Raw genomic sequence first — 26,492 nt, 5'->3', positions numbered from 1 at the left:
AACACTCTGAATTGTAAACCCCAGTACCACCAAACAGAACAAAACAAAAAGTTGGCCATAAAGAAGAATGAAATTGGACTGGAGACCATCTCAAGCACAGTGCTTGTCTAGCACATGCAAAGCCCTCAGTTCAAACCCTAGTACTGCCAATAAATAAATAAGACCGTCTCTTTAAAAAAGAAGGAGGAGGAAAGAAATTATTTTGTTTGCAAGTAAGTGGATGGAACTGGAAATCATCATGTTAAGCAAAATAAGCCAAACTGAGAATGACAAATATCATAGGTTCGCTCTCATATGTGGAATCTAGACCTAAATAAAACCAGATTACTGTTTCAGTCTAGGGATCATTGGGAAGGGAGAGGACTAAAGGAAAGGTGAAGGGCAGGGGTAAATAGGATCAAATTACTTCATACCATGCACAAAAATAGAATAATGAAACACATTTAAGTTGTTTTTAAAAGGGGGGAGAGGGGAAATAAAGTAATAAAGGGGGTAAATTTGATCAAAGTATATTGTATGCATGTGTGGAAACATCACAGTGAAACTTCTTTGTATAATTAATATATGCTAATAAAAAATACTGAACCAAAAAAACAAATGACAACAAAAATAAGTAAACAAACAAAAGGATCCTAAACACTCTGGAAATCCTCTAGGTAATTTTTCTAATTTGAAGTTAGAAGTTTTTCATAGATCCAGACACTTTCCCCTGACCTCACCTTAAGAGAGAAAAGCTGGGGCCCAAGCAGATGACTTCCTTTTATCCTTGGCTTAGAGAAAGGAGTGCTCTGGGGGCATTTCAGGGTTAGGTGGCATGAGAGATTTGAGGCAGCTTTGTTACAAGTGTAGGATGAAAAATCAAAAGAAATAAGTTTTTATAATCCTTCCTTTGAAATACCATTCCTAGGTATCCTCCCAAAATTAAAACAGGAACTCAAACAGATGTATGCAGATGGTCATTGCAGCATTATTTACAATAGCCTAAAGGTGGAACTAACCCATGTGTTCATGGTTATCCAACAGATGAATGGACTTTAAAAATTGATACACAAATACAATGGAATGTGATTCAGCCATAAAAAGCAATAAGTTTGATATATCTACAACATAGATGAGCCTTGAAAACAGTATGTTAAGTGAAATAAGCCAGGTACAAAAAGACAAATATTGCATGATTCTACTTATAGGAAATATGTAGAAGGTGGGAAATTCAGAGACACAAAGTAGAATAGAGGTTGCTAGGGGCTGGGGATTGGGAGGAATAGGAAGTTTCTGTTTGTAATACTTAAAAAGTATTGAGAGCTGGGGATATAGCTCAGTGGTACCAGTGCTAGCCTACCATGCATGAGGCAATAGATTTAATCCCCAGCACCATTAAAAAAAGTATTGAAAATATATAGTGGTGAGCTGGCATGGATGGTTAATCCCAGCTACTTAGGAGGCAGATATCAGGAGGATCACTGTTCAAGACCAGCCAAGGCAAAAATTAGCAAGACCCTCTCTTTCCCAACAAATAAGCCAGTTGTGGTGGTACTCACCTGTGGTCTCAGTTGTGTAGGAGCAGTGCAGGACAGGTAATAGATAGGAGGATCCTGGTTCAAGGCCAACCCTGGGCAAAAATGCAAGACCCTAACCAAATAATACTAAAGCAAAAAAGAGCTGAGAGACGAGGCTCAAGTAGTAGAGCACATGTCTAGCAAGCACAGTCCCTCTTTAAAAAAAAAAATGGAAGGGAGGGAAGGGGAGAAGAGAAGAAGGAGGAAGGAGAGAGGGGAGGGGAGGAAGGCAGGAAAAGAAGGGAAGGAAGGAAGGGAGGGAGGAGGAAAGAAATATATAGGGGTGATAATTACACATTGTGAATATAATAAATGCCACTGAATTTTACACTTAAAAACCAGCAAAAAAAAAAAAAAAAAAAAACAGCCAGGCACCGGTGGCTGGCATCTGTAATCCTAATTACTCAGGAGTCAGAGAGCAGGTTCCAAGCCAACCCAGACAAATAGTTCATGAGACCCTATTTCAAAAAACCCTTCACAAAAATAGGACTGGTGAAGTAGCTCAAGGCGAAGGTCCTGTTTCAAGCCCCAGCTAGCAAAAAAAAAAACAGTTAAAATGGCAGATTTTATGTTATGTATATTTTACCACAATTGAAAAAAAAACAAAATTTTAATCCTTTTGCTAAGTCTCTGCTGTATTTGCTTACCAACAGGTTACTCCTATGACAAGAATGGACGGAAGGTGTCAGCCTCTAAGGTGAGTGATTAAAACTTCCTGGGAAATGAAGTTGAAAGCTGAGTGAGACTGTAATACAAACAAGTATTTTTAACACAATACCTGAAATGTTAAAGCTTCTAGTGACCTCAAAATATAAGAAAGCATTATGTAAATGACCTTTCTTTTTTTTTTTATTTTTTTATTATTCATATGTGCATACAATGCTTAGGTCATTTCTCCCCCATGCCCCGACCCCCTCCCTTACCACCCACTCCGCCCCCTCCCTCTCCCCCCCACCCCCTCAATACCTGGCAGAAACTATTTTGCCCTTATCTCTAATTTTGTTGAAGAGAGAGTATAAGCAATAATAGGAAGGAACAAGGGTTTTTGCTAGTTGAGATAAGGATAGCTATACAGGGAGTTGACTCACATTAATTTCCTGTGCATGTGTGTTACCTTCTAGGTTAATTCTTTTTTATCTAACCTTTTCTCTAGTTCCTTGTCCCCTTCTCCTATTGGCCTCAGTTGCTTTAAATGACCTTCCTTAAAACAACTTTATTCTCTCTCTCTTCTCTTCCTCTCCTCCTCTCTCTCTTCCTCCCTCCACCATCAGGCTGGCCTCAAACTCATGATCATCTTGCCTCAGCCTCCTGAGTACTGGGATTAAAGTCCTGTGGCATGACACCTGGTGGGTTTTTTTCTCTTAAAAATGTAATCAAGTGCTTGCTTTGGCAGCACATATATTAAAATTGGAATGATACACAAAAATCGTATGTTCTCCCTCATATGTGGACATTAGATCAAGGGCAAACACAACAAGGGGATTGGACTATGAGCACATGATAAAAGCAAGAGCACACAAGGGAGGGGTGAGGATAGGTAAGACACCTAAAAAACTAGCTAGCATTTGTTGCCCTTAATGCAGAGAAACTAAAGCAGATACCTTAAAGCAACTGAGGCCAATAGGAAAAGGGGACCAGGAACTAGAGAAAAGGTTAGATCAAAAAGAATTAACCTAGAAGGTAACACCCATGCACAGGAAATCAATGTGAGTCAATGCCCTGTATAGCTATCCTTATCTCAACCAGCAAGACCCCTTGTTCCTTCCTATTATTGCTTATACTCTCTCTACAACAAAATTAGAGATAAGGGCAAAATAGTTTCTGCTGGGTATTGAGGGGGGGAGCGAGAGGGGGTGGAGTGGGTGGTAAGGGAGGGGGTGGGGGCAGGGGGGAGAAATGAACCAAGCCTTGTATGCACATATGAATAATAAAAGAAAAATGAAAAAAAAAATTGGAATGATACAGAGAAGATATGCATGGCCCCTGTGCAAGGATGACATGGAAATTTGTGAAGCATTCCATATTTTTTTAAAAAGTAATCTATGTCCTTGTAAAACAATAAATTCAAATGACATGGAAATGTATGAAGCAGAAAATAAAAATTCTTCAATCCAATTTGGATAACCAATGTAAAATTTTGGGGTGTATCCTTTCAGATGCTTTTCATTAAGTGTATATATGCACACCTATGTACATCTAGATCTAGATAGGTAGATAGATAGATAGATAGATTGATTGATTGATTGATTCATAGTATGCATACTCTTTTCAGCTTCCTTTTGTTCACCTGACAATATATTTTGGTCATCTTTCCATTTCAGTAGGTCTTGGTGTCTTATTTTTTTCCATTTTCTTTTGCTATTACAATAGCATTTTGGTAAGCATAGTGATACACACATTTTTATCCACTTTTCTGTTTCCTTAGAATAAAGTTCCAGAAGTGAAACTGGCTGTGGTCAAATGCATTTAATATTGCCATCCTGCTCTCCAAGTAGATTTGTATCACATTATTTTTTGATGTCCCACCAAGAAATGTGACAGTTCATTTTCCTCCTGTCCTTGTCAATACTGGGCATTAACAATTTTTTACTCTATAGAAATCTAATTGGTGAAAAATAAATATTTGTACTTATAAATAAAACTTATTTTAACTGATCTGTAAAAGCATAAAAACTGTACATATTTATGGGTACCATGTGTGTTTTGGTACATGTATACATTTTATAATGTTCAGATCAGAGTAAGCATATCTAGTTACTCAAACATTTATCATTTCTCTGTGGTGAAAATATTCAAAATCCTTTCTTCTAGCTTTTTGCAATATCCAGGACATTATTGTTATCTGTTGTCACCCTCCTATGCAATTAGCACTCCAGGACTTCTTGCTTCTATTTACCTTTTACTTAGTACTTCCTGATCAGCTTCTCCCCACCTCCTCCCATTCTGCTTACGATATCTCATTAGTTAGTTTACCTTCCTTTGATTACTAGTTATGTTGAATCCTTCTTATGTGCTTATTTTCTAACCTGTTACCAATCTCTTTATTGCCCAATTACACTTATTTTGTGAATTGTCCATTCATATTCCTTGCCCTTTTTTTTTATTTGAAAATATTCTTTATATAGTAAAAATAACAACTCTTCCTTTGTCTTGCACATATACTACAATTATTTCTTTCATTTTGTCTTTTGGTTTTTAGTTTTTAAAATAAATTTCTGTGTAGAAGTTTTAAATTTATGTAATCAAATCTTATCAATCTTTTTCCTTTATCGCTTCAGGATTTGTAACATACTCAACAGTCTTTACCACACAAAATAAAAATATCCTCCTAGTCATTCTTCCTGTCTCTAGCTGGTTCATTTCCATTGTTTTCTCCAGTATTGGATGTCAGCTGTGTTTACTGATTTGAGCTTAATCATCCCTTCCTAGAGCTTCCTCCCTTCCTTTAGTGCACTTCTCACACTATTTCTGTCTGCTAGATCCAAGTCCAAACCCTTAGCTCCTTGACTTATGTACAACTGACTCCAATACCCCCATTCATCCAAAAAGATTGCGAAGGGAAAGGAAAATCAATGTTTTGTCATAAATAGTCTTCTAGGGGCTCTTCTAGTGATCTTGACAATATAAAGAAGGTTATACATTAAAGAGAGTAAATTCTCCCTGGAGTTTCTTTCCCCTTCCTCTTTCTTCCACTACTGATTGACCATAAAACATTTTCCACTAAATCAATAAAATCTTTATTCTGATATAAAAAAAACTTACCTCAATCCCTTCATAAAAATGCTCTGTTAAGCCAGGCACTGGTGGCTCACGCCTGTAATCCTGGCTACTCAGGAGACAGAGATCAAGAGGATCATGGTTCGAAGCCAACCCAGGCAAATAGTTCACAAGCCCCTATCTCGAAAATACCCATCACAAAAAGGGCTGGCAGAGTGGCTCAAGGTGAAGGCCCTGAGTTCAAGCCCCAGTACTGAAAAAAAAAAAAAAGTCTCTTTTCCCTGCCTTAATTAAAACATGACTTTCCCTGAGAACATATCCTTTTTCTTCCATCTCTTTCATATTCTGCATACTATAAACCCAATGATACTGTTCTCACTGCCCTCTGCCACTTTTAAACCACTACTTTTTCTCTCTTAGTCTTTCTTCATATGATGCTATGATATTTGGTATATTCATCTTTAACTCTTCTTGTCATCAACACCTATGAATCTTCTGGCTTCTCCACTTCATTCACTGAGGACTTAAAACAGCTCAGATTCTCCCTCTCCACCCAATGACTACTATAATTTGGGTGGTGTTGGCATCTCTATGGATGATTTATCAGTGTAGGCTTTTTCAGATGGCTGAAAGAATCTGACTTTCAGATAACTTGGATTGAAAAAAGCTATACTACTCATTTCCATGTGACCACATCATCACCCAGAATTATGCTACTCTGAAATTTTAAACTTTCATGTGATCTCTGATCCCAAACCTCCTCCATCTCTCTAAGTACTTGGTTCCTAGTATGCCTGCTTTCCTTTTTTTTTTTCTTTTCTTTTTTTTTTTTTTTGAGACAGGGTCTCACTATGTGCCCAGGCTGACCTCAAACTAGAGATCCTCCTGCATCAGTCATTAATGGTCTTTGAAAAGATAGTTTGTGGACATGACAGGAGAGATCTCCTGACCCAGCTTCTGTGTAGATTTTAACAGTCTTAAACTGTACTTTTCCTTCAAGCTGTCTTATGCCTTGGTTTCTGTTAAATAACACTTCTCTTCTTGGTTTTCCTTCTCAATTTCTTTTCTCTTCTCCTTGCCTTAAGTGCTGATGTTCCCCAATGCTCTGGTATTGAACCTCTTCCACATCTGTACAGTCTCCTCAAATAATTACTACTTACCCACCTACTCATACCTCCAAATCCACATATCCAAGGACCCTTGATAGTTCCATTCTATACATGATCAAAACTAAAGACAGCCCATAAAAACTATCTTCTAGCTATGTTTCAACAGCTCAGAGTTTTATCAGTTGCTGTCTCCTGCCCTCAATTCTGAATCTACTTTCTCTCATCTGACATCCCTAGTTTCTATCATTTTGAATCATATATGGGTTTGCCTTTCAGGTAACTGGGTTTAACTGGTTGTTTGGCCTTCAACATCAGATTTACCCAAGAATGTTCCTTCCAGATCATGTTGTACTTCAGCTCCAAGCCATCCCTGCCTTAGTCCTATACCTACCCAGGTCCATTGTTCTCACATATTACTTTCTTCAAGGGAAGATGAGGAAGTAGCTCGGATCTCTTTCATGAGCTTCCAAACTATATATACAATGGCTGCCTTCATTACTCTACCTGTGTTCCTTTCAAGTATGTCCATTTTACTGTCAAAAACCTTCTCCTATCCAGGCATGGTGGTAATGCCTATAATCTCAGCACTCTAGAGGCTGAAATAGGAAGATCATGATTTCAAGAGGCTATAGAGTGAGTTTGAGGCCTACCTCAAAAACAAAATAAAACCCTTCCTCTCCTGCTGGGTTTCCTATCTCAGTGAAAGGTCTCATTGTCTATTCAGTGGTCCAACTGGGAAATATAAAATTATTCTTAACTCTTACCCTCTTTCACTCCTCATTCTCCATGTCCTGCCACTATCTCAGTGAAGGATCTCATTGTCTATTCAGTGGTCCAACTGGGAAATATAAAATTATTCTTAACTCTTCCCCTCTTTCACTACTCATTCTCCATGTCCTGCCACTTCCAGCTCTCCACATTTTCAAATCCATCCTCTTAACTGATTTATTGTCACTACTTTATCATTTCTCATGTGAATCACTGAATAGCTTCCTGAGTGGTCTCTCTGCCTCTCATCTTGCTACTTCCAAGGTATTCTCCATACCAGAAGACTTCCTCTGACCCAAATCTGATTTCCAGTGGAAAGTCGCTATGCCACCATATTTGTGAATAAGATGGCAATGCAGTGATCTTGCCTTCCTCTCTGACCTTCATCCTTCATTGTTTGCCAACCTCTGCTTTCAGAGAACTAGTTTAAGAACTCAATTTTAGAATGTAATGGGTTATCTTAAATTTCTAAACACATAAAATTTCCAGAGCGCATACCTCTATGATTGGCCAAGACTAGAGTTTGACTTGGAGACCATACTTACTCTGACTAAACTCCCTCTAGATGGGATGTAGAAAATTGCTGGAATAGATCACTACAAACTTCCCTTTCCCCAACACAGCACCAAACAGGACAATTGTATCTGCGCTTGAGTCTTAGGGCCCAGCCCAGGTAGAGGCACAACTACAAAGAACTGGGAAAAGATCCTTGAAAGTTCTAATATGAGCTGGACACATGTGTTAATAGCATCATACTGCAGAGTGGGTATAGGAAAGTCTCAAGGCCAGTGTCTACCTATGGTGGCTATAAGCAATCTAACTGAAATGGAAAGAAGAGTCAGTGTCTGAAGGAACCAGGTTATAGCAAGGCAAATGGTGAATTTTAGGTCTTTGATTGAGGCACAGACTATGGATTGAGACAAGGATTAAAATAGAAACACAAGCAAAAGTTCAGGGACCATGAGAGTTAGAGGTGTGAAGGATCAGGTATGTTAACAGGTCAAGCAAAATTAAGTTTTCAAACAAGCATGTACTGAAGCTTGTCATGTGGCATTGTCTCTGTCTCTAGCCCCCTTTCCCTGTGGGATAAAGTGCCACATAGCAATACCACTGTACCTGGTACCTGTTCCACTCTCAGCATCCAAACTCAGGCAGAAGATAATCAGAAACAAAACTTTCCCTAGACACCACTTACTAATAGGGAGAAGTTACCCTCTCAGCCTCAGGTTTGATTGAATTTGGAAGACTAGAGTCTGAAGATCACCACTAATCATCCAGAATAGCTAGGGTAAAAATGGCAAGAAGGGTCTGCTCAGGATCTTTTTTGGCCCGAGTAAATGAATGGTCCAGCTGCAAGTGCTTTAGAAACTAGAATAATATCTTCGTCGTTTATCTTGTTTTTCTCTTCTCATCCTCCTCAGAGTTCTAATCATATTCCAGAAATGACCCCAAAATGACTGTCTATAAAATGTCAAGCTGTTGCTGAGAACTTTGTTCTGGCTTATATGTTCCAGAGAGACAAGGTCGACTTCTCCTACAACAAACTGGCTGATCCTAAGTTTTCGTTTTATGACAAGACTTTGGTAGAAGCAGTGAAAAGAGGAGATCACTGGGTGCACTTGTTTTTCCTCTCCCTCTCATTATGTCATACTGTGATGTCAGAAGAGAAAGTGGAAGGTGAGGAAAGGCCTGAGACCTCATGGACTGAGAATGTGTCATAGAGTCTAGGCTAGTTGGAGTGGGTGTGATTCTATATGATTTGTAATAGCTTAATCTATGAAAGAACTTTCTAACAGGGAGCACTGTCCAGTAATGGAATGGATAATTGAGATAAATAGTGAGTTTAAAGATATTCAAGTAGAAAATAACCTCTTGCTTTAAAGGAAGATTCATTCATTGAACGGGAGTCAAACTTGGTGTCATCTATGGAGCTTCCGGTCTTGAAACTGTAATAATAATTCTATCACAGAATCCCTCTGAATTGTCCCCAAGATCAGTCCCACTATCTCTGACAAAACATCCTGAAGGATGAGTTGAGTCATCCTCTGTTATTACACAGTTTAAAGGTATCCCCACATAGCTTAGTTTCTTTAGTAACCAAATTTAATACAATGAATAGAAATGACTGGTTATAAATTAAGATTTTTTTTCTTAAAAACAAGAATTCTTTTCCTCCCCAGCTGTACTTGGAGGGTTGAACTTAGGGCCTCACGATTGCTAGGCAGGTGCTCTACCACTTGAGCCTCTCTGCCAGCCCTTAGAAAGAAGAATTCTTACAAATAAGAATTTAGGCAACAAAATGAATCATGTCCTTTAATATATATATATTCTTAATATAATATTACCAGCAACAACATATACAAAAGTTAACAGTTTTACAGATTGCTTCCATTATATTATCTTCAGTAATCTTCACAACAGCCCTCTGAGATAGAAGACAGGCGAAACGATCCCAGTTTTATAGAGAAGGAAACTGAAGCTAAAAGACATTAAATTACCTGCAGAAAACCCTATTATAAAGAAGGACAAAGATAAGAACCCATATCTCGTGGCCCTATGATATCCCACCCCACCACATACCAAGACATTGCTATTATTTAAACCATATTTGGCCTTGTCTTTATTTAGACACAAGACAGTATTCTTGATTGTAGAGTTGATAACATCTTATGTCTGGTTTAAAATTTTACTCATCTACCTATTCCCAAGTATAAGATTCCAATGATGCCTGACTGTTTGAAAAATCAACTTGGTCTTCAGAAGAGAAATAACCCAAAATATACCACAGGTAATTATAATACTATAACAGAGAAGTTCCAGAAAATCTTTAGTAATATCAGATTGAAAGACTGATTCAATAGAGTGAATCATTTAGCTTCTCAGGGTGAGTTAAAGGTGATAGCATTCACTCATTCATAAAATTTGTTTACTAAACCATCAATCTTATATCATGGTGTTTACCACAGTGTGGCTGACCTTATGCAGGAGCACCTTGTGCCATGCACATGAGAATTTGTTAAAAATTAAATTTCCTCAACCCTCTTCCCAGATTTTGTGATTCCTAGGTTCACTAAGTTTGGATAAGGGCCCAGGAATCTGCATTTTAGCAAGTTCCCTGATCCATCTTTACCAACTAAAGTTGGAAATTAACTGCTTATGTTTTATTTGTTTATATACATTGCATGTACCATGTACCTCTATCATACTAACTCAGGTCTGTGAAATGAGTTGAAAATATTGGAAATAAAAAGAAAACATGTTCTATAAAATCTGGCCTTTTAGGACCAGACTTATGAGGAAGTTTTGAAGAAAAATGTCCGCTCCTGGGCTCCATCATTATATAAGCCACCTGAAAGATGGTGTCACTTCTGAGTAGACTTCAGCTGCTCATCTCTGTGGGCTCTAGTTGCCCTCTTCTCTCCCATCAGGTGAGCTGGTGTACCAGGCTCAGTCCCCAGATGAAGGTGCCCTGGTCACTGCTGCCAGAAACCTTGGCTTTGTGTTCCGTTCTCGCACATCTGAGACAATCACGATGGTCGAAATGGGAGAAACCAGAGTCTACCAGCTGCTGGCTATTTTGGATTTCAGCAATGTGCGCAAGAGGATGTCTGTTATTGGTGGGTGCCCCTCCTAGTCAGCCTTCTTCATTCTTTGTCCTTTATACACATTTGCACATTGACTTTCTCTTTCATCTACTCAAAAATGCTTTCTCCCACTCATATGCCTTACAGGTACCATGCCTCAAATATAAACACACATCCATTCCCACTTTTTCTCTCATGTCCTTTAAATTTTCTCTTATATACATGTGAGGGCTTACTACCATATGCTAAGTCCCTTCCCTAGTATTTCTGGATAGTGGCTTGTCAGCACCCTGAAACCAAGATAGGAATAGGTAATAAATTCATAAAGCCTGAGCATGGAGTAAATACAGATAATACAATCAGCCTTCCTTATCTATGGATCCATGGATTCAACCAAAAATATTTGAAAAAAAAAAAGTTTTGTCTGGCCTGGAGGTATAGCTCAGTTATAGAGCACCAAAAAAAAGCTGTCTATTGTCTGTACTGAACATGTACAGATTTCCTTGTCTTATTCCTTAAACAATACAGTATTACAACTACTTACATAGCACTTGCATTGTATTAGAATTATAAGTAATCTAAAGCTGATTTAAAGTATATGGGATGATGTGCATAGGTTATATGCAAATACTATGCCATTCTATATGAGAGACTTAACCATCAATGCATTTTGTGGGGCAGGGGTGTCCAATCCCTCAAGATACTAAGAAACAGCTGTATAGGGGAAATACTTACTGTCTTGCTCTCTCATTTAGTTTTGGCCTCAGACAAAAAGAAAGAAGATCATTTTTCATCCTTGGTTTTTACTAGGTATAGGCCTTGGTCTGGAACTTGGAAATAAGAAGCTAGATGTGGAGCTAGGTATGTTGGTATGAGCCTGTAATCCCAACTACTTAGGAGGCTGAAGGTAGAAAATCTGGGTCAGAGTCTGACCCCCAGCAAAAATGTGAGAACCTATCCAAAATATAACTAAAGTAAAAAAGGGATAGGGTGTGGCTCATGTGTAGAGCACCTGCCTACTCTTAGTTCAAGTCCTAGTACTGCTACCCCACCTCAAAAAAAAAGTTATGGGTGATTATGCGTTAGTCTTCTACAAGGGATATTTTACACATGGAAGAACTGGCTCCATAAGTTACTCTGTCATTCTCTCTAGCCCTTATCACATAACCTATCCCATGTGACCACTCATTGAATTCTTAATATTAGTTACTTTTGCATCACTGTGTCCAAAGTACCTGACAGAAACAACTTAAAGGGTAGAATTATTTGTTTTGGCTTACAGTTTCAGAGGTGTCAGTCCATCATGGTGGAGAGAGGTCATGGTGGCAGCCAGATAGCAGAGAAAGGAGATACAGAAAGAGGCTAGGGCAAGATATATCCCCCGAAGACATACCACCAAGTGACCTACTTCCTCCAGCTAGGTCCCACCTCCTACTTTTACCACCTCCCAATGATGCCATTATATTATGAATCCATCTGGGAATTAATCCATTCATTAGACCAGAGTTCTCATGGTCTTATCATCTCTGAAAATACCATCACAAATACCAGCAGAGATGTGCTTTACTATCTCCTAGGTGCTTCTTAATTCAGTCAAATTGACAATTAAGATTAACCACAGCCTCCAAAGATAGCAGAAGCAAATGTCATGGGAAACAGCTTCCTGCCAATGACCCAGATAAGTTCTTTTAACAGTAGGCCTATATGGTTACTTTGCTTAATGTTTTCATTTTTAGTGCTGACACCTGAAAATCGGGTAATGTTGTTCTGTAAGGGAGCAGATACCGTCATCTGTGAGCTGCTTCATCCATCCTGTACATCCCTTAGTGATGTGACCATGGAACATTTAGATGTAAGTGTTTAGACTGCAGGAGACAAAAGCATGGGTGATTCTCTGCATCTAGATACATGTTCACAAATATGTCCCTGTGTCAGTGTTGCTGTATGGGTGTGTATATTGGCATTTATGTCTCTTTAGTTGGTAAAAGAATAAAACTATCTCATTCTGTGTTATTCTCATTGACCACATTTCCAACTTCTATATCAACATTTTGGGTGGGCTGAGGGGGTGGCTCAAGTGGTACAGTACCTACCTAGCAAGTGCAAGGCCCTGAGTTCAAACCTTAGTATTGCTGGGCACCAGTGGCTCATGCCTGTAATCCTTGCTACTCAGGAGGCAGAGATCAGGAGGATCACGTTTCAAAGCCAGCCTAGGCAAATAGTTTGTGAGACCCTATCTCAAAAAAACCCATCACAAAAAAGGGCTGGTGGAGTGGCTCAAGGTGGAGGCCGTGAGTTCAAACCCAGTACTGAAACAAAACAAACAAAAACAAACTTAGTATCACCAAAAAAAAAAAAAAAAAAAGAGTTGGGTGGGACAGAACCCCAGAGACATGATGAATATAGTATCTGTAGGAGCACTTAAAAAATCAGAATAGTTCACCTCCCCTCTCCCTATTTTAATCTACTTCTGCCCTCTAGGATTTGGGATATATAAAAAAGATAATGGCCTCAGCCTGCTGGTATAAGAAAGGAAAACCAAATGCATCCATTCAGGTTTCTACCCCTAAATCTGGAATATAAAAGGTTAGGGGACTAAGGAGAGAACAAGAACCAGGATGGGGGAAAGGTCAAATCAAAAAATATTTTATAATAGGGAGTGGTGCTCCCAATCCCATCCACTCAGGAGGCAGAAATCTGGAGGATTGCAGTTTGAAGCCAACCCAGGCAAAAGATTAGCGAGTCCCCATTTCAGCCAATAAGCAGGGAGTGGTGGCTCATGCCTCTCATGTCAGCTACACAGTTTCATAAATAGGATTGTGGTCCATGCTGGCCCAGGCAAAATTACAAGCACCTGCCTAGCAAGTGTGAGGCCCTGAGTACCAAACCCAGTACTACCAAAATAGGTAGATAGATAGATAGATAAGTATAAAATGAAATAGATTAGAGGAAATGCTATTTTATTAGGCTATTTGTGCATGACTCTGTTAACACATAACCAGAAGTCAGAAAACAAATAGCCAGTAAGCATATGAAAATATGTTCAACATCATTATCATTAGAGAAATGCAAATCAAAAACACAAAATTTATATCCACTAGGATAGCTCAAATAAAAAAGTAACCATGTCATAACAAATGTTGACAAAGATGGAGAGAAATTGTAACCTTCATATATTACTAATGGAAGAGTAAAATGGCACAGCCATTTTGGAAAACCATCTGGCATTTCCTAAGAAAGTTAAGAATAGAGCTATTGTTAATGGTGTTGGTGTAATCTTTGTCCCACATGGAAGAATCCATGGCAGGACACATGGGTGTAAATGGAGTTTATTAAAAGTTAGGGAAGGGAAATACAAAGGGAGCATGGTAGTGGGGCCCAGGTGGAAGCCAGAAGCAGAGAGATAAAGAGAGGAGAGAGAGGGGAGAGAAAGAGAGCTTCTCCTCTTCAGGTACTTTTAAAACCTACAATAACTTATGAGAAGGGAGGAACCGGGTGATTTCCATCCAATAATCAATGAGTGGGGAGGGGAATGGGTGTTTCCCAAGCCAGTTGAGGGCATGTCATTACCTGGCTCCATTGACCTTAGAGCCAAGGGGAAAGCTGGCAGACTCCATGTGCCTATGTTACTTCCCATGTGCCTATGTTTCCTTCCCATAAGGAAGAAATTCCCATTCTTTCTAACTTATTGTAATTACAGTGGAGCTCTTTGGGGAGGAATCTTAGTCCCAAATTTTCCCTAATTCTAGCCGGCCTCACTATCATATCACCCAGCAATTCCATTCCTACTTATACTTCCAGAGAAATGAAAATACACATCCAAACAGAAACTTGTATCTGAGTGTTCACATAATAGCCAAAAAGTTGAAACATACCAAGTATCTATCAACAGATGAATAAATAAAATGTGGTATATTTGTACAAAGCAATGTTATTTGGCAATGACAAGGAATGAAGCACTGATACATGCTACAACCTAGATGAACCTTGAAAACATAATGCTAAGCAAAAGGAGCCAAAAGGTAATGTATTTTATGATTCCATTTTTATGAAATGTCCAGGCTAGCCAAACCTACAGAGATAAAAAATAAATTAGTGGTTGCCATAGAGCAGGAAAAGAAAGCAATGGGGAATGACTGCTACTAATGGACAGGTGTTTCTTTTGTGGGTGATGGATATGTTCTGGAATTAATGATGATGTTTGTACAAACTTTATGAATATGCTAAATAAAAGGCCCTGAATTGTATGCTTAAAAGGGGTAAAGATAACTCATATATCTTACACTGGTTCCCAGAGGCCATAGTATTTTTTATGGCCTACTCTTACCTTTTAACCTTCCAGAACACATGAATTGGGGTACCTTCTTAGAGAGCATTTCCACAGACTGGCAGTGAAAAGTTAATACATCTGGTAAAGACTTATCCACTGAGCTAACAGATGTAGATAAATATACAAACATGTGATGTGTAACATATCCATTGAATATCTAATGAAGGAAGGAAGGAAGGGAGGGAAATTTAAATGAATGTATGTTTGCAAAAAATAGTAATACCTTGTCTTTTTATGACAACTTCTTTTTACATTTTCTTCCCTTCCTTTTTGTATCATAGTTGTCATCATCTTCTTTGTAGGGGGTGAACTATTACTTCAATTTTATAAGAAAGAAACCTAGAAGTCTTGCTTTTTCCCAGAGCCACTTAGCAAGTTTAGCTAATTATAAGTAAACTGTAGCTTAAAGCTAGAACCTTCTCTCTTAGTCTCTTAAATGTATTCTCAATCTTCTAGCCTATGCTGATCCCATCCTTGGAACATTTTGCTAAGTTCAAGAGCTGCTTTCTGTTGGAGTATGGGTCAAGGGCAGAGAACCTGCCTACCAAGTGCAAGGCCCTGAGTTCAAACCCCAGTACCACCACAAAAAAAAAAAAATTCAAAGTTGCTTTCTGCTTAGAATAAGTACTAAACCCATGGTGTCATGAATTTGGGGAGCCATGTGTTGGTAAAAGAATTTACCAAGTCAGAGAGCAAAGATTTATTAGGACACCATTTAAAGAGAAGACAACAGTGGGCAGTTATATAAAGGAGCATAGACAGGGTTGAGAAGAGGTTTTATAACTCAGGTTAGACTACTTTTGATTGACTGGCTCCCTTTTTGTGGCCCTTACTGATTGGTTGTCTCTTCCTTGGATCATGGTTTGATTTCATGGGCACAGGAACATCTCTTGAGCTGGCTTTTACTTCCACATTCCATCTGGGCCCCCCAGCAGGCCCGATACACCTCCCATATTTCATGCATCCCTTGGTATTCCTTTGTTCACCATGTCTCCTTAAAATGGAGGCCTCCTCCACAATGGTGCTAACCATTAAACCCTATTTGGCTGGCAGATGGGACCTCTGGGTTAGTCTGCCATTCCCTTCACAGCCTTAACCCTGCTCGTCTTTGGTGTACATACATCTTCCAGGATTTTGCCTCTGAAGGCCTGCGTACCCTCATGGTGGCCTACCGAGAGTTGGACCATGAGTATTTCAAGAGCTGGAGCAAGAAGCACAGTGAAGCCTACCTGTCTCTGGAGAACCGGGAGAATAAATTGTCACTTGTCTATGAAGAGATTGAAAAAGACTTGATGGTGAGTGTGAAGAAATCAGGGACAGACTGGGGGCTGGCAGTGGGGTGGGGGCAGCCAGTAGGCTTAAGCAAGGGCTCCTGGGAATCAACACACGCAGGTTGTGTGTGAGAGAGACAGACAGGCAGGTTCAGCAGGAGAGTTCCAAAGCTTTGTGCCAGGGAGGCTGGGTGTGGGAATTCAGGCTGATTCAGTATCTCTGGATCTTCTGAATCCACAATTGAAAATGCACTGGCAGCGTTTCTAATCCCCAGGATGCACACAGAATTTAAGTAATCTGGGAGCAATCAAGATCTGAGTAATGCACAGATTAGATAATCCAGAATGAATTGATAGTATAATCAAGACAGAAATATTCACTGGTTCATTCAGCATATTTATTATGTTGTACTGGACACTGTGCCTATAGCAATAAGAAAACACAAATAAAAAGCAATGTACATAATACGCTGGATGATGGAAGTGCTCCAGGAAAAAAATAAAGCCAGGAAGAGAGAGTGTGTCAGCATGTGCAGTGTGTTTTGGAGGGGGCAGAGGTATTGTTGCTTTTGTGGGAGGCAGTGACTGGGGTCTTGAACTTGGGGCCTCACAGTTGATAGGCAGGTACTCTACCACTTGAGTCATACCCCCAGACTCTTTTGCTTTTGTTTATTTTTCAGGTAGGGTCTCACTTTTGCCCAGGTTGGCCTTGGATTGCAGTTCCCCTGCCTCTGCCTCCTTCATAGCTGGGATTATGCCTGACTTGTTTGTTGAGATGTTATCTCACTAACTTTTTCCCAGGCTGGCTTCAAACCACAATCCTCCTGTTCTCCACCTCCAGAGTAGCTGAGATTACAGGTGTGAGCCATCACACCCAGCCATTATTGCTATTTAAATAGAGCAGTTAGTCTTCACTGTGAAGAAAACATCTAAGAAGAGACCTGAAGAAGGCAGCAAGCCAAACAGCTCTCTTTCTTTTCACTTGAGCTTTTCAGACAGAGTAATAACAAGAGAAAAGATCCTGACCCAAGAGTAGGCCTGACTAGTACTTAAGGCAGCCAGTATGGCTAGAACAGGGTAACTGAGGGGGTGGAAATAAAAGGATGTGAGAAGAAGGTTGTCATAGGCCAGAATGAGAAAATAGAGGAAACCATGAAAACATGAAAGAGTTCAACCAGAGAAGTGATGTGATAACTTTTAAAATCATTACTTTGGCTGTTATGTTGACATTACAACTATTAGGGAGCAAAGGGAGAACATCTAATTGGTAGTTGGAATAGTACAAGTGAGAGATGATGGTTTTGGACCAGACAGTACTAATGGAAGTGGTTGGGCACTAGTGGCCCGCACCTGTAATCCTAGCTACTTGGGAGACTGAGATTAGGAGGATCATGGTTCAAGGCCAGCCAGCCAGGGCTAATAGTTCATGAGACTCCCATCTTCAAAATATTCACAGCAAAATGTACTGGAGGTGTGGCTCAAGTGGTAGAGTGTCTGCTTTGCAGGTGTGAAGTCCCAAGTTCAAACCCCAGTTCCAAAAAAAGGACTGGCGAGTTGCTTGAGGGGTAGAGCGCCTGCCTGGCAAGCATGAGGACATGAGGCCCTAAGTTCAAACTCCAGTACATCCAAAAAATAAAAAGAAGAAGAAGAAAAAGTAATGGGAGTGGTAAGAAAAGACCAAATTTTGTATGATTTTAAAGGTAGAACTAACAGAATTTGCTGAGAAGTTAAGGATGACCCAAACTTTTTTTTAAGCAGACTGATAAGAAGTTGGCTCTGCTATAAAAAGAGAATCCAGTGACACCAAAAGAAAAATGTAGAGATCCCAAATTTCCTCCCACAGTTGTCAGTCTTTCTAGAGGGTTACCAGAAATTGTTCAATAGTTTGTCTACCTGGCAGTTCCTTAGATTTAGTCCTTTTACCCATCCCTGTGTCAGCATGTTTGGGGTATTATAAAGAGAAAGCATGATGCTGGGCCAAGATTCTTTTAATCTAATGTGGGGAAAAAATATCTTGAAACTTAGAGAGCCCCAGTGAGTACAAACAATGAAGTACCTTCAAGCCCTTGCAGGGTTGAAAGAAAAACAGGAGTAAGGTATGGAGATCCATCATCTGGGACTCATCAGCTTTTAGGCCAAGAAGTATGATATGGAGCAAGGGAAAAGTGAAGGCATATTGGAAAAACAGATGGTGTAAAAGTAACACATAGCTGCATGTATGACTCAAACCTCTTCCCTCTCTGGTCCCTAATACCATTTCTAAATTTGATTTCAGTACATGGCTGAAAAGCTGTGTGTGTTGAAAGGCAGAGGGTGCTGAGTTTTATCCCTCAGAGGTCCTCATTCCAGGACAGAGTCAGCTTATGGAAGAATGCTGAGGCATCCAATCAGTTGTTAGGCAGCACTAAATGCTGTGACACTCTTCCTTTCCTCACTCACTGGTATCTCTATTTGAAGCTGTTAGGGGCCACAGCCATAGAAGACAAGCTGCAAGATAAAGTACCTGAGACAATCATCACCCTAAGGAAAGCCACAACTAAAATATGGATTTTAACTGGCGATAAGCAAGGTAAAGGGAAGCTCCTAGCCTAAGCAATCAATCCTTTTCCCCACCCATGTGAGCCTGTTCTTTCCTTCTTCATTTTCCTTTTTTTCTTAGCAATTTTATTGACAAATATCTGTAACTAAGAACAAGTCCTTGACTGGTGGAGTGGCTCAAGTGGTAGAAGGCCTGCTTAGGAAATGAGCAGGCATGAGGCCCTGAGTTCAAACTCCAGTTCTGGAAAAAAAAGAGCAAGTCCTTATATACAATTTAGTGAGCAGGTCAGATGCTATATTACTTATTAAAGACACAGAGACATAACATGTCAGCCAGAAACATACAAGCTAAAAAAATTTAAAGCTGAGTTTGCTTTTACCTCTCTGTTGTCCAAAGATTCATTTTCTTTCCAGGTCCCACTAATTTGTTTGAAAATGCTCGACTCTGCTCCTACCCTAGTTAGGCCATCATCCCCTGTTATTTGTACTTCTACAAAAACTTCTGGCCTGAACTCTCTGTCTCTTGCCATTATTAATGTCAGCATTGCCTACAAATAAGCATCAGCTTAGTCATCTTCATATGCTCTAATTTTATGATAGTACTTTGGTTTCAGGATCCTATAGTGACTCCATAATGTAAAGGTCAGACTCCTCTGTCTAGCTTTCAAAACTTTGATAATCTATTGCTATCCTGTATCCCTGTCTCCAGCCTAATGTGATCATTGTTTTCAGTATATCCCAAACAATCCAATTCCTACTCTAGGGCCTACAGTTTGGGTTGCTTCCTCACTTGAAATACCTTTCCCTTCCCCTAAACAGTCTTATTAATTGTTCAAGGTCTTACTGCAAGAAAGTTCCTAGGACAATTGCAATCTGTCCTCTGAATTCTCATACCACTTGTAGTCAGGATTAGGTACTTAATTTTTTAAATTTTTCTTCCTTAGTATGAATTTATTCCAAATTCTAGGTTTCTTAAGATAAAGTAAGGATACAACTTAAACATGTCTCAGTCCCAAATAAGATTTAGCATAGAAATGGGCACAGTGCTGTTCAAAGAAACACATCCTGATTGTCTAAAGAAGTGGATGCAGATTGGAATTGTTTTCTAAAATAGGAAAGACTTTCCAGAGAAGGCTAAGTCTGAATGATCCTAGTTATTAATAAATCACTCAAAAGTCTATATCAACTAGACACTTGTGGCTGTTTTAATATAGTCTCTAATGCTTCATGCTTTAAGTACATTCAAGGTAAATGTGAACAAATGGGCTCTGAGTCCACCATTAGAGTCTGTGTGACCCTGTCCCTATCTATAAGTGAAGACCCTGTTCCTATCTATAAATGCCAGCAAAAATAAGACCTGTGTTTCCTTCCCTGCAGAGACTGCTGTGAACATTGCCTATTCCTGTAATATATTAGAGGATGAAATGGATGGAGTATTCACGGTGAAAGGCAAGGATAGTGAGACAATTCGCCAAGAACTCAGGTACATGTGGGACAGTGGCCACAGTCAATCCCTGAATCTAAGATTTATAACTCACATCTACCCCCAATGTGAACCTCACATTACCAGAAGGAACAGAGAAGAAATGAAAGATGGGAAACAAAAAAACCCCTGAAATATTTGAGAGAATTTGAGAGAATGCTTCTGAAAGAAGCATTCAGATTAAAGGAATTGGAGTGTGGGGATAGAGAAGTGTGGTATATGGATAGTCAGCAACCTACAGCAGTAGTTGTTGAGTCTGAGGTTCTGCCTGGCTTTGCAGGTCCTGCAGGCTTTGCTGTACTCCACTTGCCCACTTTCACCTGGGACACATTTTCTTTCTTATGTTCTGGGGCTTCAGGTCAGACTTTGACCACTACTCTTGGCTTTCAGGACAGCAAGGGGCAAGATGAAACCTGAGTCTCTTCTGGAATCAGATCCCATAAACATTTACCTCACAGAGAAACCCAAAATGCCCTTCAGAATACCTGAAGAGGAGCCCAATGGCAACTATGGCTTGATCATCAATGGCTACAGTCTGGTGGGCAACACAGAACTACAACTCTGTTCTCTTCTTCCAAGGAACTCTCTTCTTAGGTCCAACCCACTCCAGGGAAATGTCAAGACCCCTTCTCTATTCTGTGTTATTCTATTCCTCCTCCTTCAGGTGCCCTTGCCTGAAAGACACATTTCCGAAGGCTACTCTAGGCAGGAGTAAATAAAGAGAAGCCAAAGCAAATTCTTTCCTCATCTAAATTCTTCACTACTGATGTGGCTGGTCACTTAGAGAAGTTGTAGATCAAGTAAAATCAGGCCTTCCAAGAAGTCACTTGGCCTCATAGCCCCACCCACTGATTTTTACCCAGTAAGAGGCCATGACCAGTTTCCCATTCGATGCTGAGTCAGATGTAAGGATTCCTAGAACTGACTTTGGCAGTGAACCTCTCTTTGGGGTGGCATACCTGGGAAACAACTATGCCTGCCGTGTGAAGGACAGAAGAATATCAAGAAAAGGGGAGGGATCTGGGAAGATCTTGCCTTAAGAGTCTTCTGGGGAGACCTGAAGAGTATGTGTGCTCTGGTTCCATAGGCCTATGCTCTAGAAGGGAACTTGGAGGTGGAACTGCTGCGAACAGCGTGCATGTGCAAGGGGGTGATCTGCTGCCGGATGACACCCCTTCAGAAAGCCCAGGTGGTACAGCTGGTGAAGAGGTACAAGAAGGTGGTGACACTGGCCATCGGGGATGGGGCCAATGACGTCAGCATGATCAAAGGCATGTGAGGGGAGGGGAGCAGTAGTCCCCAGCCATGGCGTGCCCCTTCTTTCGTGGGCAAATGATCTGGGTGGTACTGTGTTGCTAGCTCATACTCCTACCTGTTTGTACTGTTTTGCAACTCCATTCATGTTTCTCTGTACCAGCATTCCCCCTATTTGCAATTGGTCTTCTTCAATTGATCTTCTTCAATTGATTCAAGTGGCTTCCATAGATAACAAGAAATTTAACATCTCAATATCTGGACAGTGGAAAGAGCCCAGATGGCTAGAGTAGGGGCAAAGGACATCTGAGACAACTTTCGAGGACTAGCTGTACTAGGCGTTCTTGAGTGACAGTATCCAAAACAAAGTGCAGAAGAATGGGCTATATTCTAATTTGTTGGGGGCACAAAGAGAGGCAACTCATTAAGGAGAAAAGAGACCACTAAGGAAGTGTCATTTTTTTTCTTTTTTCTTTTTTTTTTTTTTTTAGGGAAGCATCATTTTGAACTGGCAGTATTTTCCAAATGCAAAATAAGGGGTTCATTATACTTCTGTGGGTGGGACCCCAGCAATAAGCTCTGAGGCTTAGAAGCTTCTGGGTTTCATTACAGCTGCCCACATTGGGGTTGGCATCAGCGGCCAGGAGGGGATGCAGGCCATGCTCAACAGTGACTTTGCCTTCTCCCAGTTCCACTACCTTCAGCGTCTACTCTTGGTCCATGGCCGCTGGTCTTATAATCGCATGTGCAAGTTTCTCAGCTACTTCTTTTACAAGAACTTTGCCTTCACCCTGGTGCACTTCTGGTATGCCTTCTTCAATGGGTTCTCTGCACAGGTAGGAGATTAGGTGGTATTTTCCACTCTAGTTAACTGGGTCTACTCTGGTCACCCTTACTTCAGCCAGCTCAGATCTTTTTCTCTAGAGACCAATGTATGGGTTGAGGGCATGGCTCAAATGGTAGAACACTTGCCTACCATGTGCAAGGCTCTGGGTTTGATCCCAAGTACTGCAAAAAAATTTTTAAATTTTATTTTTTAATCCCATGCTGATCCCATCTCCCAAGCCTACACTAACCTTAAATTTTCAAATGATAACCCTTTGGTGTGACTGTGATTTGGTCTTGACTCCTACCTTCAGAACTCTCCCATCAGCTACTTTCATCTTTTCCCCAACATTGGTACTAGAGTTTCCAAACATACGTAATGGCGGGAAAATCGCTGGATCTGAAGTTTTCTTAGTATCCAAAGTAATCTTTATGGAACAGTTGAAGCTTCAAGGTCATGCCAGGCAGGCTATTAGCCTGTTCCATAGTCATACTTGGAACTACAACTTCCCTTTACTTCTCTTCCTCTAGCCTGACTCCCTGTTCCAACACACACAGCAACTGTTGCTCTTATGAATTAATTCCATATTTGCATATGAAATCTCCATGACACTAGTGGGGAAGAGTGACACCTGGATTTTGATGTTCTAAGAGGAGTCTCTTATCCTATGAGAAGTTTTTTAGAAGTCTTCCAAAGTTCCCCAAGAGAAACAACCTCAGGAATGATTCGCCTGGATGATCCCTACAACCAGTCAGCAGACTGTGCTAGACTTGTATACCCTTGGTACCTAGTGAAGCCAGTCTGGTTTGTGGGAGAAGCCAGTCTGGTTTGTGAAAGTTGTGTGTGATACATGTGTTGCTGCTGACCTCTTGTGGATAGTAAGCAAAGGAACCCTCTCCATGCCCCAGGGTGGAGCACCCAAATAGAAAAGGGGCATTGAGTTTATTCTTGCAAGTGTCAGATGTGCAGTGTTACAGAAGCCACTAAATGCCACCATACAGATAAAGAAAAAAAGCCTAAAGGTATACTTGCCTATGAATGTAGGGGTACAGCCAGCCTTCCCTAGCAGCCATTCTGGGTCCTTTCTTTGTAGGGAGGAACCATGCAAGCTATGGAGGGTTTGTCTAGATCAGTCTTGAAAGTTTGGTGTAGCCTTGCCTCAGCCCCAACCCTTCTGAATTCAGCAGGATCAAATAGAAACTGAGACTCTCAGTTTCTGAAATCCAAATATTGCTCTAGTTAGTATGGTAGTGGGTAGTTAGGGGCCAGAAGGTTGTCTTGGACCTGAGAGGTGGAGCTTGGACTTTGGAGAATGGAGTTGAAAAATCTCCTTGTATTCTTACAGACAGTTTATGATACCTGGTTTATCACCTGCTACAATTTGATCTACACCTCCCTCCCTGTCCTGGGCATGAGTCTGTTTGATCAGGTAAGATCCAGAAGCAAGCCTCTTAGGGTTGAAGCTCCTGGACTCAGACAGTGAGGAAGACAGCAAGAGTTGAACTCTGAAAAATCAAGTGTAATGGGTATAATTTATAGATCAAGGGAAAGAACTCACTACTTGGATAAGTATCATGAAAGTAAGTAAAGAATTCTCCTCCACAGAAAATAATCATCAGTTTTAGGAAGCCACATTTTCCTGTCTCAATTTTATCTTTGTAGAGGGAAATATGGAAATTATATTGTGCAGTAAATTGAGTGTGTACAAAAGTAGTGAAAGGACATAAGCGTTATTGAGGCAGGACTGGATAAAGCAAGGAGCCTCTAGAAAGGAGAGAGAGGCTCATTCAGAGATAATAATGATGAGGTAAGCCAATGCTGGAAGGTCTAGATGGGTGTCCAAAAGGCCAAGCCTGGGAGTATGAGTATGGAACCTGATGTTATGGGGAGCTAGCTCAGGGGATAGCTTCTGTCCCTGTCAGAAATTTCCTGTGTACTAAGGTTCCTGGTACCCTTCCTCCATCCTCTTCTACCTTAGCCTCCACTACTGGGCACTGCAGTAGAAAAGGAGCCTCTCTCCAAAGAGGAATAAAGTAGCTGAATAGGACATCATGGGATCATGGCACGTATCTCCATCAGGGTATTAGCTCTAAAAGAAATTCTCCATGAAGTAGCTGTCAACCTCAAATAGTACTGTTGTGTTACTCAACAGTACTATCCTTCTTCAATGATCTAATTCTAGGGATCTAGCTATGAAGCCATGCCCCAAACTTTGTTATTTTAACTTTCAAATTTAGGAGATGAAGATGAGCCAATATCATCCTCCCAAAGAATTCTCCCACCTGAGTTCCCCAGTAGTTATGGGAATGGGAGGAGCATCACAGACCATCAGTACTTCAAGGGACTAACTGACCACCATTGGCTTTCTCTTCTCCCCTGACTGGCTTTTGACACAAAAAATATTTAAGTAAAAGAACATGAAACTGGGAAACATGTCCTGTGCCTCCCACATCCCAAGCTCCAGTCTTCCCTTCCATCTACCCCTGAGCCAAATTACCTCTTTTCACAACTTCCTGAACCTAACTACCTCCAAGTGCTTCCTGTCATCCTGACCTTCTCCAAGCTTTGTTCTACTACCCAGATCCCTGCCTAGACAGGAGGACTTCAGGAAGGGTCTGTGGTTCTGCTTCTGCTCTGTTCTTTGGTTCCGCTTCTCAAGTACTCAATGAGGAAGCACCTAGGCAACCTGGCAGCAGACTCAGTGAGGGGAGAAGCCTCTACTCTGATGCAGATGGAACCTTTCTATGAAGAGACCCTGAACCTTCCTCCTTACCCTCTGGTGTTTCCAGGATGTGAATGAAACATGGAGCCAACGTTTCCCAGAGTTATATGAGCCAGGCCAGCACAACCTCTATTTCAACAAGAAGGAATTTATGAAGTGCTTAGTGCATGGAATCTACAGTTCCTTCGTGCTGTTCTTTGTCCCCATGGGGACCATTTACGACTCAGAACGCAATGATGGGAGGGACCTCTCCGATTTCCAGTCCTTCTCTCTGATAGTGCAGACCACCTTGATCTGGGTGGTCACGGTACAGGTGTGACCAGTGGTGGTGGGAGTTAGGGGATTGGATGGTGAGCCTGTCTGAAGACAGAGGGAGGTAAGGGGGGAAGGAGGGCGGGAAGGGAGCATTCTCCATTACAGAACTAGAGAAGGGAGGTGGCTGATAAGTCCCAGGTTAGAGTATTGCACATAAACTAGTGCTTTTCAGATTGCCCTGAAGATAACCTACTGGACGATGATAAGCCACTTCTTCATCTGGGGTAGCCTGGGTGTCTACTTTTGCATATTATTCTTCCTGTACAGTGATGGCTTGTGTGTATTGTTCCCCAGCATCTTCCATTTCCTAGGTAAGGCCCTATCCAGCAGGTAAGGGTGGGGGATTAAGCAAGTATATTTATTTAACGAATGTTTACCGAGAAGCCGTACTATGTTGTAGGCCCTGTGGATAGAGATATGAATGGTCTCTGGGCTGAGGTATGGCTCAAGTAGTAGAGCACCTGCCCAGCAAGTGTGAGGCCCTGAGTTCAAACCCCAGCACTGCAATAAATAAATAAATAAAACAAAATAAAAAAGAAATGGTCTCTGCCCTAAAGGAGCTCAAAATCTAGTTAGGAAAATATTTTATCTTAACAGTTTCCAGGATTTTTTCACATACCTAGTTTGATCTTCACAAGCATCCTGTGAGGGGTAGACAGGGCAAGAATTATTAGCACCATTTTGAAGACCAGAGATTTTTTTAAATGACTCAATATAGAGCTCCTGATTCCAGCTTTGGTTTTCATGCTGTGACATGCTGCCTTACTGTCTCCTAATTCCCCTTTCTCTCACCTCCACTCAGATGAGGACAAAATACAGAGAGAGTAGCTATGTACTTGGCTCCTAGCTAGCTATTGTCAGGCCACTAACTCATTTTTCTTCCCCATAGTCTTCTGTTCCATTTTTGCATCCAGGCAAATGCACAAGGATTCCCTCATAATCTACTCCCAGTCCCCCGTCCTGCCCTGTCTTTAGAGGAAGACAAAGGCATGTGAATTCACCGTGACTTTGGCTGTGCA

The 26,492-nt window shown here is 40.7% G+C and overlaps 1 protein-coding gene and 1 non-coding gene across 2 annotated transcripts in view; both read left to right on the top strand.

The window, feature by feature from the left end:
* LOC109677506 (phospholipid-transporting ATPase FetA-like) overlaps nt 1-26,492 on the top strand; it is a 99,345-nt gene that overhangs the window by 70,822 nt on the left and 2,031 nt on the right. Inside the window, exons 15-27 of the mRNA XM_074051522.1 lie at nt 2,210-2,253; nt 8,665-8,827; nt 10,579-10,767; nt 12,471-12,586; nt 16,195-16,359; nt 18,793-18,904; nt 20,251-20,356; nt 20,747-20,894; nt 21,444-21,627; nt 22,223-22,446; nt 23,782-23,865; nt 25,226-25,471; nt 25,646-25,784. Of these exons, the coding sequence (XP_073907623.1) occupies nt 2,210-2,253; nt 8,665-8,827; nt 10,579-10,767; nt 12,471-12,586; nt 16,195-16,359; nt 18,793-18,904; nt 20,251-20,356; nt 20,747-20,894; nt 21,444-21,627; nt 22,223-22,446; nt 23,782-23,865; nt 25,226-25,471; nt 25,646-25,784 (1,920 nt within the window). The remainder of the gene's footprint in view (nt 1-2,209; nt 2,254-8,664; nt 8,828-10,578; nt 10,768-12,470; nt 12,587-16,194; nt 16,360-18,792; nt 18,905-20,250; nt 20,357-20,746; nt 20,895-21,443; nt 21,628-22,222; nt 22,447-23,781; nt 23,866-25,225; nt 25,472-25,645; nt 25,785-26,492) is intronic.
* LOC141415909 (U6 spliceosomal RNA) lies at nt 3,481-3,584 on the top strand. The gene has a single exon (XR_012440860.1). It is a non-coding gene; the product is annotated as a U6 spliceosomal RNA (small nuclear RNA).

The sequence above is a fragment of the Castor canadensis genome, chromosome 13 (assembly GCF_047511655.1).
Source record: "Castor canadensis chromosome 13, mCasCan1.hap1v2, whole genome shotgun sequence".
Classification (NCBI taxonomy): domain Eukaryota; kingdom Metazoa; phylum Chordata; class Mammalia; order Rodentia; family Castoridae; genus Castor; species Castor canadensis.
This window is presented reverse-complemented; position numbering and strand designations above follow the sequence as displayed.